Raw genomic sequence first — 20,579 nt, forward strand, 5'->3', positions numbered from 1 at the left:
AGAGGAATTCAAGTTTGTCTTCAAGAGCAATGAAGGAGACGGGTGTCGAAACTGATAAAAGGAAACTGGGGGACTGCCAATCGGATGATTCAGGGGAAGAGGAAATTCTCGACTGGCGTTTGGTTGTTCTTTTGATTAGATTGGATAGTCGATCCTCCTGGTTGTCTATTCAGGAGGGAGTGCAGAAATGGGTGGGTCAAAAATTAAGATTCTCTTCCTTCTCAGATGACAGGGTGATAATATGGTGTGAAAACGAGAGTATGCAGAAGAATTTGGTCTCCTGTGGATCGATCAACATTCCTGGACTCACTTCAGTTTCTTTTGTCAAATGGTGTTGGGCGAGTCATTTGATGGAAAGGAAAATATCATGTAAATATGAGTGGATCGATGTTGAAGGAATTCCTCTGAATTTGTGGAACTTTCAGGTTTTTGAGATGGTTGGGACAATCTGTGGAGGGTTATTAGAAATAGATGGAGATACGTTAAAAGGGAAGAATCATTGTTGTGCTCGCCTCAAATTGGTTGGGGATGACTTTGGCTTCATTCCCAGCTGCATTACAGTTCTAGTCAATGGGGAAACGTTATCCCTAAGACTGTTTAGAAGCCTTCTCATTGAAGGGAAGCGCCCTAAGCATTCCAGACAAGTGTGGATGAGGAAATTCCCTTCGAAGTCTTTCAGTGGTCAGAAATGTCCAGCGAAGCTCAGTGCGATGGTCTCAAAGGGCTTCAGTCGTGGTAGAATGGAGTCTAGGGAGGAAGCCGCTGGTGTTAGGGGAGGATTTTCGGTGGCCGGTGGTGATCTGGGAGCTTTTAATGCAGAGCAGTTACAGACGCCTATTTTGGTAGAATCCCAAGGATCACGTAACGGGTGCATGCCATTAAAGGAGATTTTTAAAAGATTAAAGTTAGACTTATCTTTTAAAAATTCAGAAAAGCAAGACACGTGTTCAGTTTTTAAAAAGGGAAAGATTTCCTTCTTCACGTGGCAATTGGAGGGTTTAAAAGTCTCTTTCTTGACCAAGGATTTGGGCTGGTTCTCAGTTTTTAAGGCTGATGGGCCTTGTTTGTTCAAAGTTGATTTAAGAATAAGGGCTCTCTTCAATCCAAGGTTGGGCTTTAATTTTATGGGCCATAGAATTGTTGCTGGGCCTCTTTTTTCTGACTGTATTAGACTCCACCGGGGTTTTAATCCATTGGGAAGGGGTAGATTCTCTCATGGACAAATAAATTACTGGAATGATTCGGTTAGGAAGACCCAGTCTAGTAAACACTGTGTCTTGTCGAAAAGCACAGAGGACAATGATTCACAGCTTGAAGCAGACTTGAATGGCTGGAAGGTGTATTCCCGCAAATCTTCTCAAAGGAGCACAGTAAGTCCTGTCTCAGAAGAGGAAGAGGGAGGGGCCTTGTCTTTCCCTGACCCTGTTTTGAAGGAGGATAATTTTATTTATCCAGTGGTTGAAGAGCTTGATTCTGGAAGCTCAGAAGAAGAATTTATCGATGTTCTTTCCGATGATGGAAATGTGGACGGGGATGATATAGGATTACAAATTAGAAGTTTGTGGGAGGAAAATATTAGTAAAGAAGATGACTTGCTTGGAGCTGAGGTCAAGGATGAGGTACTGGAGGAAGGCTCTACTCAGGAGAACATGAATGAGGTACTGGTGGAAGAGACGATACAGGACAATTCAGTAGCTTTGGGCATCTCCGCGGAAATGGAGGACAAGAGCTTGTCTGAGTCTCTGAGACTTATTAATTCCATGCAGTCTCTTGGTATCTCGGTCATTCCTTATGTCTTGGAAAAGGTAGATAAAGGGGGTTCTGTAAGTCTTTCTAAGAAAAGTCGCCATGAATTACGAAAGCTCAGCTTTAATGTCAACTATGACAAAAGAAAGAGGAATGTTGGGGGGTATAATCTGGACTTATGAAGATTCTTTATTGGAATGTGAGGGGTTGTGGTTCCAAAGAAAAACGTAAAGTGATTAAGGAGTTAATCTGCAAAGTTAATCCAGATATTATTATTCTTCAAGAGATTAAAAAGGCATCTATAGATAGGAGGTTCATTGGTAGTATTTGGAGATCTAGGTTTAAAGGTTGGATTCTGCAGGAGGCGATTGGTCGATCAGGAGGTACTTTGGTGGTCTGGGATACAAGGAGTGTTTCTGTTATTGATTCATTAGTTGGGGATTTCCCCGTTTCTATTTTCTTGAAGGCTGAAGGGAAGGATCTGTGGTGGCTATCAGGTGTTTATGGATCGGTAGTGTATGGTAAGAGAGAAAGTTTTTGGGATGAATTAGCTGGTTTGAGTGCTATTTGTGGTAATAATTGGTGCGTTGGTGGAGATTTTAATGTGGTTAGGAGGGTTGGTGATAAACTAAATAGCAAGTCAAATACAAGGAGTATGAAGAATTTTGATGCTTTGATTAGAGAGTTAAATTTGGTTGACCCTAAACTGCAAAATGGGCGGTTCACGTGGTCAAATTTTAGACTTAAGCCTGTTTGCAGTAGATTGGATAGATTCCTGCATACTCTCTCTTGGTCAGGACTATATTCCTTCGTTCGCCAGGAAGTTATGGTTCGAATAGTTTCTGATCATAGTCCGGTGGTGTTAGATACGAGCCCTCCTTCTTGGGGTCCCTCTCCTTTCCGCTTTGACAATTCATGGCTGGAGCATAAGGAGTTCTCTAGCTATTTCAAAAAGTGGTGGGAGTCAGCTAAAGTGCATGGTTGGCCGGGTTGTCACTTTATGTCTAAGCTTGCAATGGTTCGAGATAAAATAAAGAAGTAGAGTCGGGAGGTCTTTGAGGCTAGGAAAGTGCAAAAATTTGGGCTCGAAAGAAGGTTGCTTGATTTAGACAGATTAGAGGAGGGGGGATCGTGGAACGACCATTTTCGAAAGGAGCGTTCTAAGGTAAAGGAAGAATGGCAGCAGATTGTCTTTGAGGAGGAAAGGAGTGTTTGGTTTAAAGTGAAGTGTCAATGGGCCAAGGAAGGGGATGCTAATTCCAAACTTTTCCATAGCATCCTCAGTGCGCGGAAAGCGAGGAATATAATCTCTAGGATTGAGGAAGAAGATGGTACTGTTTGGGTTGAAGATGAGGATATTGAAAAGGCTATTTTGGTTCTCTATTCTGCTTTGCATTCAGCGATCCCCAGAGAATGGATTGGAGTGGAGGGCATTTCGTGGTTACCGATCTCAGCAGTTATGGCTTCCTTTTTAGAGCGGCCTTTCGAGGAAGATGAAATCAAACAAGCGGTTTTCACTTATGATGGATCTAAGTCCCCGGGGCCGAATGGTTTCTCCATGGCTGTGTATCAGAATAATTGGGATGTTGTCAAAAATGATCTTCTCGCAGTATTTCAAGATTTTTTCAACGACAGAATCATTCATGGAAGGACTAATGAAACGTTCATTTGTCTTATTCCTAAGAAATTAAATAGCTGCCGCGTGAGGGATTATAGGCCTATTAGCCTGGTGACTAGTCTTTACAAAGTAATATCTAAGGTGTTGGCTTATAGACTTAGGGGGGTTCTTTCGGACACAATTGCGGAATCGCAAGGAGCTTTTGTAGAAGGTAGGCAAATTCTGGATACAGTTTTGATAGCAAATGAGGCAGCAGAGGAGTACAGGAGCAAGGGTAGGAAGGGTTGGGTTTTCAAAATTGATTTCACTAAGGCTTATGATTGCGTGGATTGGGGATTCCTGGATTTAGTTATGAAAAATAAAGGGTTTGGCGATCTCTGGAGAAGGTGGATCCGTGGTTGTCTCTCCTCCACTTCTTTTTCAATATTTTTAAATGGTCGTCCAAGGGGTAAGTTCAAACGTTCACGGGGTCTGCGGCAAAGGGATTCCTTATCCCCGTTCTTGTTCACTCTGGTAGCAGATGTTCTGGGAAGAATGATTGATACGGCTAAAAGTAATTCAGCTTTAAGAGGTTTTTCAGTAGGAAAGGATAAAGTGGATGTCAGTCATCTTCAGTTTGTCGATGATACGATATTTTTTGTGAACGATGAGGAGTCTTTGGTTGTACTTTTGGATATTCTCAAGGTGTTTAGTGTGGTGTCTGGATTATCTATCAATCTGCAGAAATGTCAATTGTTGGGAATCAATTTGAATAAGGAGATCGTGGAACGGCAAGCTAAAGAGATAGGTTGTGAGGTAGGTCAATGGCCAATCCAGTATTTGGGTCTTCCTTTGGGGGATTCTCCTCGTTCCAAGGGTTTTTGGGAGCCTGTTATTTCGAAATGTGCTAATTATTTGGATTCTTGGAAGAGCGCTTTTTTGTCTAGAGGTGGCAGATTGACTCTTATTCAATCAGTTTTGTCATCAATCCCCGTTTATTATTTGTCTTTGTTCTGTATCCCTAAGAGTGTGGTGGGGATTATAGAAAAGCTGATGCGGGATTTCTTGTGGGAAGGGGCAGAACATTTAGGGGCTGACCACTTGGTATCTTGGAACGAAGTTTGTAAATCACGTAGTCACAGGGGCTTGGGTATTGGAAATTTAGCACTGCGGAACAAGGCTTATCTTTTCAAGTGGTTGTGGCGGTTTCCTATGGAGAGTACTTCTTTGTGGCATAGGGTGGTCAGAAGCAGATATGGGAGTGATGGGGGCCATTGGGACACTAATGTTGGAGGAAGATTTTCGACTCGTGGCCCTTGGAAAGACATCTCGTCTTTGTATGAGGAGTATAGAAGCTTGGTTTATTTTAAAGTAGGAAGGGGAGACAGAATTCGTTTTTGGGAGGATGTTTGGATTGGTGATTCATCTTTCAAACTGAAATACCCAGATTTGTTCAGGGTATCGGAGGCCAAGAATTATTTGATTAAGGACGTGTTAGTGGGGGAGGAGATCAACAGTTCGGAAGGCCGTTGCTTGGACTTTAGATTCAGAAGGAATCTTTTTGATTGGGAGATTCCAAGTTTGGTTGAGTTGTTTAATTTGGTTAAGTTTGTAGATTTACCCCAGATTTTGGAGGATAAGAGGATTTGGATTCCAGATTCTAGTGGAGTTTTCAATTGCAAGACTGCATTTCAATCTTTGTCCTATGCTAATTTAGGTCCAGAGTTACCTTGGGCTAAGCGGTTATGGAAGAGTGTGGTCCCTTACAAAGTGAAGTGTTTGGCTTGCTGTTATTTTCGAATAAATTAAGTGTCTTCGACATTTTGCAGAAAAGAAGACCTTTTCAATATTTGTCACCAAGTTGGTGTGTTTGCTGTAAAAACAATGGTGAATCAATTACCCATCTTTTCCTTGAATGCTCTTTCTCCACGGCTTTGTGGAGTAAAGTGTTAAAAGAGTTTGGGGTATCTTGGTGTATGCCTTCTTCGTGTTCGCAACTGTTCTTGTGTCAACTAGAGGGAGAGAAAAGAATGGCTCGTCTTTGGCAAAGTACAGTCATGGCAACTTTTTGGGTTATTTGGCTGGAAAGAAATAGCAAGATCTTTGATGAGTCCTCTTGTTCTGTTGATTCTCTTTGGGATAAAATTAGATTCTGGGTGGCTACCTGGGTTTATAGGTCGAAAGGATTTGAGGATGTTTTCTTTTTGGATCTTTGTAGGGAATGGATGTATTTGTGGTCTTAATCTTTTTGTTCTGGTTCTTTTTCTAGGGCCTTGTTTTTGTCTTATTTTTGTTTCCACGGTATTCCTCCGCCCAAAGTGAGGGTTATAATTGATTTTGAGAGGAGGTATTTATGACCTCTAACTCATCTTTTCAAAAAAAAGACTAGCAGATTCTTATAAAACAAATGCAAGTAACTATACCTGATTATATATTGTTTGTATTGAATAAGTGTACAAGAGTTGCTTGTTTTCCTGACACAGATTTCAGCAAAATTTGAATATATTATCTTTCATTTGTTGATTACAGAGCCATTTAAAATCCCTGATAAGCCCCTCAAAGTAAGCACAGAAATACTATACCATTTTAATTTAGAGCCTAGAAATTAAAAAAAAATATGACAACAAGTCACATTAAAATTAATAAAATAAAAATAGCAAGAAGGTTTATGACTAGAGAAAAGGCTTCATCCGAAAGAAAAGTAACTTCATCCAAGAATATAACTTTATCAGAAATTTTTTTTTAAAAAAAAATGGAAATTTCACTTCTTTGGGTGGACGACTTCTTTAAGAAATCCAATGTAAAAGTGGAACACAACTTTTTTCCTTGCTTAAATCTAAATGAAGTTTTGAAAAGAGTAACTTGCACAAACCAATTAGCTCCTACATATTCTATGCATGATTCTATGTTAAGAATTTTACTTTGTACTTGGAATTATTTTTTTGGTTTGAAAATACCAAAAATGAAAGTAGACCAAGAACAAGGACAAGGATTCAATGTCAGATTCTTAAGAAAAAAAGAGGTTCCAATCACATAAAATTCATGAAAGAAATTTCCAATAATATTCATTTGTATCATTCTTGGGGAAATCGTTCTTTTAATCCCAAAGAAAAAATATTTACAAGTATGGCATTGTCTGCCTAAAAAATTGTAACAATAAGTTTTGTTAGTGGTTATCATCTATTGGTGTCTAAACTCATAAGATTAGCAGCTTAAGCGAGAAATAAGATCGATGAAGGCATCTTCTGTGCAGGGAATTGTAAAAGCTCCCATTGGATGATCGAATCCAAATTCTTCTTCAGCTTGACTTAGAAAGTCTTGGAATGAAGGCTGGTTCAGGTATGCCACTGGGATCACAAATCTCTTCATCCTGCTTTCACCACCAACATAAACTGCTAAAAATCCTTTCGGAATATCTTTTGTGCTTGAAAAAGGCCTCTGAATGAGTTGCTTGGCATGAACTAAGCTAGCAAAGAGAAAACCCATGTTGTGATAAGAGTGTTTCTAAAGGAAGAAGAAAGAGGTAAAGTGGGCAGAGATAATTCAGAGAACTAGCAAAGAAAGCTTGATACTCGTGAGTTTGAGGACTTGGGATTTAGTGATCCCATTCTTATGTGTATTTATAACAACTACTCTTTGATAGGATGTGTAGGGCATATATATCCATTTCATTAAAATGAACGGTTAAGTGAGGCAAAATCCTTGTGCAATCACATGGTATTGTCTAACTAGTCACGATTATGGATTCAAAGTTCAGATCCGGCTGCTTTGCAATTTTCTTTCCCTTGTTCCCAAGTGGGCTCCTTCCTTCTAAGTATATCTATCTTGCTCTTCTTCCAAACCCCACTACTCCTACTCTGAGGACAATGGACCATAAGTTGTCTTAGGCATGTCTCATATCAAAGTGATCACATATTCAAATCAAGATGTGGATATACATATACAGGTGTAGTGTTTTCTGCTCTTCCTCATCGACTAGAAAAAAAAAAGAAACAAGATAGACAAATTGTTAAAATGGTTTCTTTAATTTGTTGCATGTATTTTGCTTCAAGTGGGCTCCTGCCTTAGTAGTTTGTTTCTCTTGATAGTGTCCAAATCACAAACAATTAAAGTAAGCTTTTTCCAAGACAGTACCATGTGAATTCAAATGCCTATGTTCCTTGAAAATTCAAAAACTTAATTCTCACCTGCCTTTACAGCCATTCATGATCTATATATATACATCCACATTACCACACACCTAAATCATCAAGTCTTCTCTGCCTTCTTTACAACTACAATCAAGTTTTTTGGTTGTCAGAAACTCTTAAACTTTCTATAAAGAAATAGCACAAGTAGATTGTTGATAATTAACATGGCGTTTAAATTGCCCGGTATTCTCAGTGCCAAGAAGACTCTTCGCAGATCATTTTCGGGGCTTAAAGAAGCAGCTTTGAAGTCCAGTTCGATTCCGAAAGGGTACATTGCAGTGTATGTTGGAGAAGAGGAGAAGAAGAGATATGTAGTACCTGTTTGGAACTTGAATGAGACTGCTTTTCAAGAACTACTAAGCATGGCAGAACAAGAATTTGGTTACGATCATCCAATGGGGAGACTTACAATTCCATGCAGAGAAGACATCTTCATTGATCTCACTTCTCAGTTGAATTAATTAATGGGTTAATTATTGTATCTACATGTAGCTCTGACATTAATTAGCACACACAAATTTTGTATATCATATACTTTTTTTTTCACTGATGAGAATATGTTAATAGAAATTGAATTTTGATTCAAATGATTATATTATGATCATGGATATTCGTCGCTAAAATACATAAGTTATTGTCAATTCAAGCAATTGAATACTTAATATTTTTTTCACAGAAAAAATACCTAATTTCAAAAATTTCGTACTCCGTAAGTACTTGACGTTAAATTTTCCGTTAATTATTGATGTGATAATAATTAAATAGGATATTGGCGACTAAAATACTTAAATTACTGTTATCCAATTTAAAAAAAAAAGGTTTATTTTTTATTTAAAAATTAATTAAACACTTAAAACGTATTTAAAATAATATAAATAAAAGCTTAAACACCTATGTTTTTTTATGGAAAATTAAATAACACCATAGCCACCACTATTATAATAAATTATATAAGCTTTTATTTATATTATTTTAATTAATTTTGTATTAAATTTTAATAAACTATCTATTAAGTTTTTATTTATATTATTTTAATTATTATTTTTTTTTAATAAATTTTATTTATAATTTTTTAAGTGTTTAATTATGTTTTTGAAATAATAAATAAAAATAAAAAACTTAGGTATTTAAGTACTTTGATGACAACAACTTAAGTATTTTAGCCGTCAATATCTTATTTAATTAATATCACATCAATAATTAACAAAAAAATTTACTTAGGTACTTACGGAGTATGAAATTTTGGAAGTGTTGGGCCCAAAATGTTCGGCCCGAAAAACACTTACCTCATTTATCAAATATTCAAAACGGGGCGTTTTGACAAAGAGAGGTTCCGAAGGCAGAAGCTGTGGGTCAGAGGCAATCTGCGCCTCTGACCCCTGAGCGAGACATTTTAAAAGTCAGTATTTTTGGAGGGAAATTCAGTTATATTCTCTTTCCCCCCTTTCCAGGGTTCGCTTGAACCAACTAACTGCTTTGTATATTTCATCCTATAAATATGAGATTCTGAGAAGAGAAAGGGATCGAATTTTGAACTGACTTAAGCATCGGAGTGTCTTTCTTACAGGTGATCCCGACAAGTCAAAGGAAAATTTCATCACCGGAGTAGAAGCAAGTTATCATTCATCGTTGGGTTTTTACTTCCAGATATAGAAAGACAAATTGTTGCCCCAACAATTGGCACCGTCTGTGGGAAACGACAAACATATCGGCTTTAGCCACGTCGTCGAACCAAGAAATCAAGATCCACTACGAACCCAGAAATCATGCCACCAAAAGGCAACGAAGTTTCGGGCCCAGTCGCACAAAGCGTCCCTCCGACGGACATGAGCGACCAGATCGAAAGGATGTGTCGTCTATTGGAGGCGAGCCAGCAGCTGTCCGACGAAGCAATCAAGACATTGACTGAAGCCCAAGCTAGGCTCGAAGCCGAGATTACTGAGCTGCGCAGGTCCGCTGACACGACTCGCAACACCCAAGCCCACGACAATCTTGATTCTAGCAGATCTGACGTTCTGATCGACCGCGTTAATTCCCCACATCAAAACATGAACCCAGGTAACGGGAGATCCCAAGGCATACCGCCATCCTCCGGGGCCGAAGAGCGAAAAGCCCCAACCTCTGACACGCATGGGCGGGCGGAAGCAGAACCCACCGGACCCGCTCAGCCAGCAGCCGAAGTCCGGCCTCAACGCACCGCACCTCAAGTTGCACTCGATTCTCCCTCTGAAGGTCGCGTTCCCTCGATCCGGTTCTTCGACAGCTGGAAAGAAGGCATGATGAGGGAAATGATGCAGAAGTTCTCAGATGAGCGATCTGCCTACGCCACCGAACATTTGGATCTAGTATCAAGAACCACTGAAAAATCACCCTTCTCGGAATGGATTCAGAATGAGCCAAAGCCTCGAGACTTCGTCATCCCTTCCCTGCCTGCGTTCAATGGAAAGGGAGACCCACTAAACCACCTATTTAAATTTCAACAGAAGATGGCATTAGAAGCTAATAACGAAGCCATACAATGCAAAGTCTTTTCAACGACTTTGTCCGGGCCAGCTCTGTTATGGTTCTGACAATTAAAACCCAGGTCACTCAACAGTTTTGGTGATCTCCGGCAGACCTTCTTACAGCAGTACAGCGCGAATCGAGAGGCGCCCAGAACAATGGCCGATCTCTATTGGATCGAACAGGGGGAGAATGAATATCCGAAAGCATACTTACAGCGTTTCATTGACCTCGTGCATCAAATCCACGACGTCGACCCACTCACCGCAGCAAATCTCTTCGTCAAAAGCCTGCAGGTGGGATCTCTCTTACATGAGAATCTCACCATGACACCTCCATACAACATGGCAGACGTGCAGACCCGAGCCGAGGGCGTCTTCAGAGTGTTAGAATTTCGAGAGCGCGCACAGAAGAAGTCTGCACTCATCTCTGCTCCACCAGCAAATAATCCTCCACCACCTGCCAGGGATGACAAGAGGAAACAGAACCAAACAAATCATACGAAGGAAGGAAAAAGGCCAAGACAGGATCGGCAGCCATCACGATACCCATCCTTCGAATACACCGTCCCGCAAGAAGTCATTTATGAAGAAAATAAAGACAGACCTATCCAGCGAGAGCCCTACAAAATTACCATTCCATCTGACAGAAGGGATAAAAGCAAATACTGTCTCTTCCACAAAGATCACGATCATACGATCGCTGAATGCCATAATTTGAACAATCATATCCAAGCCCTCATGAGGAGTGGGAGGCTTACCCAATACATCAAGGAGACAGGCAGACCAGGCGCCTCGCGGCAGAACCCCGATTCTGCCCCCGCTCCGCAGGCGTCAGACCCCGTACACACAGCCTCTGACAGCACCCAGGAGCCTCTTAAGCAAGTCCCTATGATCCACGGGATCGTAGAACCCACTGATAATCAAGAGCATGCAACTAAAATCCATAAAAGGATGGAAGAACGAGTGAAGAGATACAAATCATTAGGCCACGTGGTCAGTCTCGTCACTTCAGAAGACAGAAGCTACCCAGCCTCTACAATCGCCTTCACCGATGATGACTTAAAGGGCGTCCACCTACCCCATGATGATCCACTCGTCATTTCCCTACAAGTTGACCATTGCCAGCTGGGCAGAGTTCTAATCGACGGGGGCAGTGGGGTCGACATCCTCTTCTGGGAAGCCTTCCAGAAGATGGGGTTAGAGGAGAATCAGATCCGGCCCTCCACCATGCCCATTTTGGGATTCAACAGCCAAAGAGTCTATCCAAAGGGCGTCGTTCGATTAACTGTGGTGGCTGCAGAACATGCCCTGCCAGTAGACTTTCTCATTATAGATTCCACCACGAGCTACAATGCCATCATGGGGAGAAATTGGATCCACCGGATGCAGGGGGTAGTCTCAACTCTACATCAGGTGATGCGGTGTCAATCACTCAACGGGCGATACACCGTCGACATCAAAGGCTGCCAGAAGCAGGCCAAAAAATGCTTCCTTACCTTAAAAGAAATAAATAGCTCTGGCACTGCTTCCCATGACAACTCCCCTGACAAATAGCAATTACAGCAGGACCTACCAGCGTGCCTAAAAAGAATCAATCTAGAGGAAGACCAAGCAAAACCCCAAGTTACACTAGATACCTTAGAACAAGTGGGTCTAGACGACGCTGACCCCTCTAAAACGGTCCTGATAAGTACCAAGCTCTCTGGAGAAGAGAGGCAGACCCTCATACGATTTCTCAAAACCAGAATGAGAACTTTTGTCTGGACTCCCCATGACATGCCCGGAATAGACCCTTCTGTCATGAATCACAGCCTAAATATCTCCAACAACTTCCCACCCGTCAAGCAGAAGCAGAGGAGGTTCGATCCAGAGGTGAATCAAGTTATACAAGAGGAGGTCCAATGGCTCCTAAGCACAGGGGCAATCGAAGAATGCTTATACCCCAGTTGGCTTGCCAACCCCGTCGTGGTCCCAAAGAAAAATGGGAAAAAGAGAGTATGCATAGACTACACAAATTTAAACAAAGCGTGTCCCAAGGATAGCTACCCTCTACCAAAGATTGATCAGATGATAGACGCCACGGCAGGATATGAAAGAATGAGCTTCCTTGACGCTTACTCTGGATACAATCAGATCCCCATGAAATCAGAGGATCGGATTCATACGGCTTTCATAACAAAGGGTGGTTTATATTGCTACAAAGTTATGCCCTTCGGTCTAAAGAATGCAGGCGCAACATACCAGAGGCTGATGCACAAGCTGTTTTCTTCATTACTCGGGAGAAATATGGAGGTTTATATTGACGACATGGTCATCAAGTCCAAACAAAGCTCTTCACATATAGACGACTTGACTGAGTGCTTCGACATCCTTGATGCTTATAAAATGAAATTAAACCCCTCTAAATGTGTCTTCGGGGTGTCCTCTGGACAGTTCTTGGGATACGTCGTCAGTCAGAGGGGCATCGAGGCAAATCCAACGCAGATTGCCTCCCTCTCAGAAGTCAAAGAGCCCCGAACCATCCGAGACGTACAGGCTCTGACGGGCAAAGTAGTAGTATTAAGTCGATTCATATCACGAATGTCTGACCATTTCCGACCCTTCTTGCAATGCATAAAGAAATCTACCACCACCACCTGGGGACCAGAGCAGAAAAAAGCATTGGAAGAACTGAAAACTTATTTGAGCTCTCTTCCTATATTGAGCTCCCCCATTGCTAATGAAGATTTATTCTTATACTTGTCTGTCTCACAATTCGCTGTGAGTTCTGTTCTCTTCTGAGAAGAAGCCAATCGTCAGAGGCCAGTGTTCTACTGCAGCAAGATGCTTTTGGACGCTGAAACCCGATACAGTATGATGGAAAAGTTGGCACTCGCACTCCTTACGGCAAAGAAGAAGTTACGACAATATTTTGAGAGTCACACCATCATTGTATATACGGACTATCCATTAAAGCAGGTATTGAGTAAGCCCGACCTCTCTGGAAGGTTATCTAAATGGGCCATTGAGCTAGGGACGGACGATATTCAGTTTTCGCCACGAAAAGCTAAAAAAGGACAGGTACTCGCTGGCTTCCTGGTCGAAATTCAGTCGTTCACCCCTGACACTCTGCCAGAATTGTTAGAATCAGAAGATCAATGGGTTTGGACGATGTACACTGACGGAGCATCCAATTCCCAAGGGGCTGGTATTGGCGTCGTATTAGAAGCTCCCTCAGGCCTCAAAATCGAAGAAGCCATTCGTTTAGAGCAATCCACGACGAATAATGAAGCAGAATATGAGGCACTAATCTATGGTTTAGAACTCGCACGAGAAATGGGCATTCAATGACTGGATGTCAGAGGCGACTCGCAGCTTATGATAGAGCAAGTGGCTGGAAATTTCGATACCAAAGCACCCCATCTGGCTAGCCTTCTACAGAAGGTAACTACGATCGCATTTTCGCCAGTTCAAACTCATACAAGTACCTAGGGAGCAAAATCAGAAGGCTGACGCCCTTGCCAAATTAGCTTCTGCGGGAGGATGCACACGCCAGTCTTCCATATCTATAAGACGATCAAGCAAAGACATGGAAGTCTATTCAACCTCATCAGAACCTGAATACTGGATAGATCCGATCATAAAATACTTGACCACCTCCGAGCTCCCACCTAATCTGAAAGATGCAAAGCTTCTGCGCCTTCGGGCACAACGCTATTCCATGATCCATGGGACGTTGTACCGAAAATCCTTCAACGGCCCATAGCTACGGTGTTTGCGCCCATCAAAAGCTAAAAAATTGTTAGAAGAAATACATGAGGGGACATGTGGAAATCACACAGGGGGACGGAGTTTGGCACACAAGGCACTTACAGCAGGGTATTACTGGCCATACATGATGACAGAAGCACGGGATTATGCCAAAAAATGCGACAAATGCCAACGATTTGCACCCACCATCCATCAACCTGCTCAAACCTTACACTCCATCGTTGCACCTTGGCCTTTTGCAAAATGGGGTATGGATGTAGTAGGTGAACTACCTAAGGCTGCTGGTGGAAGACGGTATGCTCTTGTAGCCACTGATTACTTCACAAAATGGGTTGTGGCAGAGGCGTACGTCACGGTCAGCAAAACAGACACTATGTCCTTCATCTGGAAGCATATTATATGTTAATTTGGGATACCGTGGGAGATAGTCGTGGACAATGGAACTCCGTTCCAAAATGTGAAGGTACAAGAACTATGTGACACATACAAGATCAAGCTAAGCTTCGCCTCTGTCACTTACCCACAGGGCAATGGTCAAGCAGAGGCTTCCAACAAAGTAATCTTTGCCAACATTAAGAAGAACTTGGAAGATAAAAAAGGAGCATGGATAGAAGAATTACCAAAAGTATTATGGGCGTATAGGACAACAAAAAGATCCTCCACGGGGGAATCTCCCTACGCCATGGTATATGGAACAAAGGTCGTCATCCCAACAGAAGTCGGTCTACCTACACTTCGGACAAAGATCGCATCTGACCCAACAACAAACAATATTCAACTGATGCACAACCTGGACCTTCTAGAAGAAGCACGTGCAATAGCACAATTACGACTAGAGAATTATCAGAAGGTTGCAGAACGCTGCTACAACAAAAGAGTCCACTCACGCACATTTCGAGAAGATGATTGGGTTCTGCGTAAGGTCACGGGCAACAAGAAGAAGCTAGAACCTAATTGGGAAGGGCCTTTCGAAATCATTAAAGTACTAGGCAGAGGGTCCTACACCCTAAAAAATGTACGTAGTGGGAAAATCGTTCCCCGTACTTGGAATTCAATGTCTTTGAAGCAATATTATTGCTAATGGTTGTACTGTGCAATTCAAAAGTAATACAACAACTTTCCATTTTTTCACATTCTTTTAAATTTCTCTTGTATATTCAATTCCTTGGCATTATTACCAACCATATTTCACCAAGTCAGACACGTGACAATTAACTTTTCACTCAAAAGGTTTCCTCAATTATATCCTCACCTAACTTTGTAACATTATTCACGTGTACTCAAAAACCACCTACCACAATGGCTATAAATAAACAATTATCTAATGCTTGAAGTTGCCAACCTCCCCTGGAAATACACCGTATGTCTTTAATCTCAATACATACACCTACACTTCAATAAACAAAGAGCAATAATAATGCACAGCGAGGATCACACCCCTCACATTGGCACCAGGTTGCATCTCAACAGTTCGTGGCAACAAGGCCACTACACACGATCTGCGTACACGATCCTACCGCCTCTACGTACACGTTACATTGGATTTTGTACCGCATTCTAATCTGACTTGACTAAGCTCACAGGGAGCTACGGCCAGCCATTTCGCAGTCTAATCTTCCCTGACTACACTGATCTGGCCATCCAACATAGGTGCACTGCAAACCCTACCCTTTTACCCGCATAAGAGGAGCACCTCCTGCTGTTTAATCTACCCTAACTATCACAGCAGAACCATCTGTTGTCATGCTTTGGATTCCTCTCCAATATACACTAGCTGGTTTGGCAATCCAAGGCTGGGAGGAACTTTTCCCGCAGTCGCACCCATATCCTACACAATGGGTGCCTCTGACAGGATACGCAGCAGCCCAAACGACCCCTCGCCACACTACACGATATGAGTGCATTGGAAAGATACCTGCCTCACAATTTTCACCTCTTTGCATCTGCCTCGACGTTCGGTCCGGATCACATTAATCCCTCTGACCTCATGGGAATGTTTCCGTCTCCAAAGGCCGAGCCCGTTCCGATCAGGACCACTACAACAATTCCCTACGAGTAAGAAGGTCTGCCACCCAACAATAATGGCAACATCGCAGGAGTACAACACACTTATCACTATAAGTTAAATTGGCAGATGCTAAGTATGGGCACACATATTTGCTCAATTCCTTTCTCGATAAACAAAAATGAATATTTGTACTATAACTTAAATTGGAAAATGCTAAGCATGGGATCAGAAGGTGATGTATACTCAAAAATAGCAGTAAATCAGAAGTTGTTATTTATAAGTTATGTTACATTAACGACGATATTAACTCCTGATTTTTGATCTATTCTCTACGAATAACTATTTTCTTGCCCATAATTAATCCCACTCAATACGACGCATATACTCTGCCATCGCACTCTCTAGCTTCGGATGGCCTAACCCATAGCGTTCACATGATATGTAGTACGGGATGCCACTTCTGATAAGCTCTTCCATAGCCCATGTTGAGTAAAGCCACTGTGGGTTGTCAAAGATTTTCTTAAAAAGGGAACCTTCATCCACTCAATGTGCTCACCTGCAACAACAATGTTGTCAGCTCCAGCCCATCACCAAAACACCAAGACGGATCACTCACACAACACTTAACTGGGAATCCTCTCCCACCATCTGTATAATCTTTCGCTGTATTTCGCACGCAAAGGCCTAAAGGGTCTATGAAGCTTCTGATCCGAGTAAACCATACGACTCACACCTGTCATCACGCCTTCAATTAAGTCCTAAACAACAACAAACCCATATCGTACACACACCAAGACAACCAACAGGAAACAAAGTTCTACTTGTATTGATAATTTTCTCTATTACAATCATCTACATACTAGCGGCCTAAAGAGCCCAAAGAATGTATATACAGAAGTTAATTAAAAAAACAAAACATGATAGAATTTAACAAAACAATAGTGTGTCGTTCATTCTACAGCACCTCTTTCACCATCTGGCATGCCCTCTGCAACAGGTGCGGATCCTGATGCCTTCTGATCAGAAGCCACATTGGCAGCACTATCTTCAACAGCTTCCCCGTTGACATTATACATCGATCCCAGCGCATCGCCCCTCAGCTTCAACTTCTCCAGATGACACGGCGGATAAGAAATCTGCAAATCCCCAAGCTCATTCAAATACTTGTCGACATCATACTCTCCTATTTTTACATCAACGCTCTTACAATACATCTCCAGTTTTGCCCATTTATCCTCTGGGGTCTGCTTCTTATTACATAATGCCAGATCCAGGTACTTCGCAGTATCTACCTCAGCCACCCTCACAAGCTTGCGTTCGGTGATCTCCCGATCTCGAATACGCTGCCTAGTGGCTTCAATCGCTGCCTCTGCTGCCCTCTGCAAAAGCAAAAACATTACGGAATCAACACACGTGTTTTATGGGCCAATTAATTTTCTAAATGCAACAGTAACAAAAGAAGAGTCAGATACATCTGCCATCTCCTCCAACTGCTTTTTGGCTTCGGTTACCGCCTCCTCTGCTTCCTTCAACTTCTTCCCTAAAAGAAGTTCAACTTCCAGCTTCTGCTTCTTCGCGTCCGCTGCGCTGGCCTCAAGACTGTTTGCCCTTTGCTCCAGCTCTTTTTTCTCTTTCTCTAAGGTCTCCTTATCAGTCTGCAACGACACAACATCTTCTTCAAGGTCATTCATCATACTGCTAAGCTTCTCCATGCGGGCTTCATGCTGAACGCAGAATTGACTTTTCTCCATCCACTTATTGGTCATATCCACCAAATCAGCTTTCAGTTTGTCTCGCTCTACTTCGAGCCCGACAATGCTTATCAGCTTCTCCTCTGTGGCAGTCACCCTCTTTTTTGCCTCTGCCAGCTCTGCTTCTAACCTCTTGATGGCCTCCACAAGCACGTCCCGATTCGCCTCGACCATCTTTCTCCCTAACCGCTCCTCTTCTAATTTCGCCATCTACTCCGCCAGTTTGGAACTATTCTGCATAGCCGCCGCATATTCTCGCCTTTCAGCCGAAGCGCATACATAGCTCTGTGACAAATCAATTATGCCCATTACAACTAATATTACACACATATCACGAAATGTAAAAAGAGCCTAATTTTTTAACCAACTTACCATCCAGATATGGTCTAATACTTGCTGCAACAAATCACCTTGACCACTCAAAGATCCAATTCCTTCCGTAGGTAGATGGGGTCTGCTTATGCATAGCATTTCCTCCATAACTTCATTAGACGCAGAGGGGCCATATTCCGACATTACTCCTGTTCTGTCACTTGCTTCTCCCCCTACAGATGCAGCCGCAGAAGCAACAGGGGCAACTGGCTTCTCACCTTCTGCTAACGTCGATACCATAATGCTATCAGACACCAACGCAACTGCCCCCACGCCAGAAGAATATGTCTTCGAAGGGCGTACAAATAAGCTATCATCTTCACCCAAATCACTGGGGAGGTACACCGGCGTCTGCACGGCAGAAAACGTGAGCTTCTCCAAGAAAGCGCTAGGAGATTCAAAAGTGTTAGTACCCTTCGGGGACACAGCAATGACATCTCCTGGATGAGACTCAGAAGCGGTAGGCGGTAATGAAGAAACGACAACACCAAGAGTGTCAACACCTGTTACTTTGACAGCCCCTGATTCCTAGCACCCAGGGATAGTTTCAGACTCAACGGCCTTACTTGCCTCAACTGGAAGAGGAGTGGTATCCGCAGACTCAAAACCCTCTCCAAAGGCATCCTCTAGAAGCTTGTTTTTACGAGAAGCAGAGGAAGGGTGTCTCCCCTCTGAACCACGCTTATGGCCAATAGCAGACCCTTCAGACAAATCAGAAGCAGAGGGCAATGCTTCTGACGGCTTCACACAGACAGAAGGAGACTTCACTTCAAACGGTAAGCCACCTTGCACTCCATCTCCAATCGCTACTCCTGATAATTTGGACGGAGAAGAGGAAACGACCTCTGCATGAACCACCCCTTCTGAGCCAGCTGCCAAGGAAGACCCACCTGCATGTGAAGTAGGAGACGCCCTAGGTAAATGCCCAGCGGGGGAAAATCCCCGTGGCTTCTTGCACAACGAGAGGGCCTGACCCGTTGGTAATTTTCCTGGGGTAAGTCTGGGGATTACATAGGCAGATCCTTGAGTAGTGGGGACAGAACCTTTTGGGATCTGAAGCTTGGACGAAATGCACTTCCCTTCATCCGAATCTTCGCCAGAGGACTCCTCAGGCTCCTTCCTTTTTCCTAAGGCTTCTGTGGGCAAAGGCACTTGTTGAAGAGGCTGAATTGGCAGAACATCCGAAGGCGTGGATGATCGCCCTTGGATGCGGGAAGACCTGCGCGATAAACCGCACTTATCAGGGGAAGACTCTGTAGCAGGAGCCAGACCAGAGTCCTCCTTCTTTTTGCCCTCTGGGACCCCATGACGCTTGTGACACGCAGCGTAGGCTTCAGAACACGCCCTTTCGAACTCAGCCTTCGTCAACGACAGAGTTGAAGGAGTAGGAGGGGATTTCTTCTGGAAAGCTCCCAGCTGCTTCGCGCATGCTGCGGTAATCTTGCTTAGGGTCATGTCACCCTTCTGCAATCTAACTCGCACAGCTCCAGGGTCGACTCGATCCACGAAACAAAGCCGAGTCATAATCTGCATACAGTAGGGGTTCAATACACCCCTGATACTAATGGCATTCTCCTTAGATTCATGTAGAAGCCCTTTCTCTATCAGCTTGCTCTGTCGCTCAGAACTCATGCTAACCTGAGGCCAAGAAAAATCTGATACAAAGAACCAAAACAGTAGTACACAAAGTTAAACTAGCAGACAATCATCCAGATATGATTAATTCACATTAAAATCAATAAGAACAGAATGAAAAATGTGACTCACCTTTTATAAATACCCTGGCCAGAGGGAAAATTTCCTGAGGCAGGAACTCAGGATACCACGCTCCTCCAACAGCGAAGAAATATTTATCCCAATTTCGATGGGAGCTATCGAAATCGGTGAAGATTGTCCGATCCTTTTTGGGAGAGAGGTAGAAAGTTTTCCAAGGCTTTCCCTCTATCACCTTGTTCGTAGACTTGGTGAAGCACGCGTAAATGTCATCCGATTGAATATTGACATTCCTGAGGCTCCCTATCATCTGAGCCCCGACTATAGACTGAATAACATTTGGGAGAAATTGCGAAATGTGAGCCCCAGAGTTTGAAATTATCTGAACGAGCAGAGCCGGGAGAGGTAAGCGGAGCCATTCGATGTGTCTTAGACTCATGACTATCTCAGTAGGCTTCACTACGTCCTTAAATCGCCATTCTCGAAGCTCGGCCTCCGAGAGCATCCTCACCGTGAAATTGTCAGGAATGTCGAACAATTTGCGCATGCGTTCGAACACATTTTTGTATCCATCACGATCCAAAGGTTCGAGAGATGAACGAGAAGACATTATTACACCGAATGAGATGATTGTCGAAGGTTTGAGCTGAAGGAAATCTCTAGGGTTTCTTCGGAGCTTCTCTCTGGAAGTTGGAACAAAGTTTGGGAATTTGAATGAAAATTATTTTGAAACGAAAACTACTTAAATGAAAGGTAAAATTTTGAACCGAACGTTTTACTCGATAACCGTGTTTGCATTAAGTGTAACTTGTCAGGTAATCAAATAATCATGTACCTACGGATTACCTCGGTTTACGGAGAATGACGGCTCTAGGAGAACTTTTTGGTATTGAAGAGTCGGCCCAAGACTCTAACAGATCAACACACCACGCCTGTCCGAAGCTTGGG

The 20,579-nt window shown here is 42.7% G+C and overlaps 2 protein-coding genes across 2 annotated transcripts; both read left to right on the forward strand.

The window, feature by feature from the left end:
* The first annotated feature begins 7,606 nt into the window (after positions 1 to 7,606).
* Positions 7,607 to 8,134, forward strand: LOC133783885 (auxin-responsive protein SAUR24-like). Its single transcript, XM_062223488.1, has one exon. The coding sequence runs from the start codon at positions 7,698 to 7,700 to the stop codon at positions 7,992 to 7,994; it is 297 nt and encodes a 98-aa protein (XP_062079472.1). The 5' UTR covers positions 7,607 to 7,697; the 3' UTR covers positions 7,995 to 8,134.
* Positions 8,135 to 10,193: 2,059 nt separating this feature from the next.
* On the forward strand, positions 10,194 to 11,591 carry LOC133784846 (uncharacterized). The gene has a single exon (XM_062224118.1). The coding sequence runs from the start codon at positions 10,194 to 10,196 to the stop codon at positions 11,589 to 11,591; it is 1,398 nt and encodes a 465-aa protein (XP_062080102.1).
* Positions 11,592 to 20,579: the final 8,988 nt, after the last annotated feature.

This window comes from Humulus lupulus, chromosome 6 (genome assembly GCF_963169125.1).
Source record: "Humulus lupulus chromosome 6, drHumLupu1.1, whole genome shotgun sequence".
In the NCBI taxonomy this organism is placed as follows: Eukaryota; Viridiplantae; Streptophyta; class Magnoliopsida; order Rosales; family Cannabaceae; genus Humulus; species Humulus lupulus.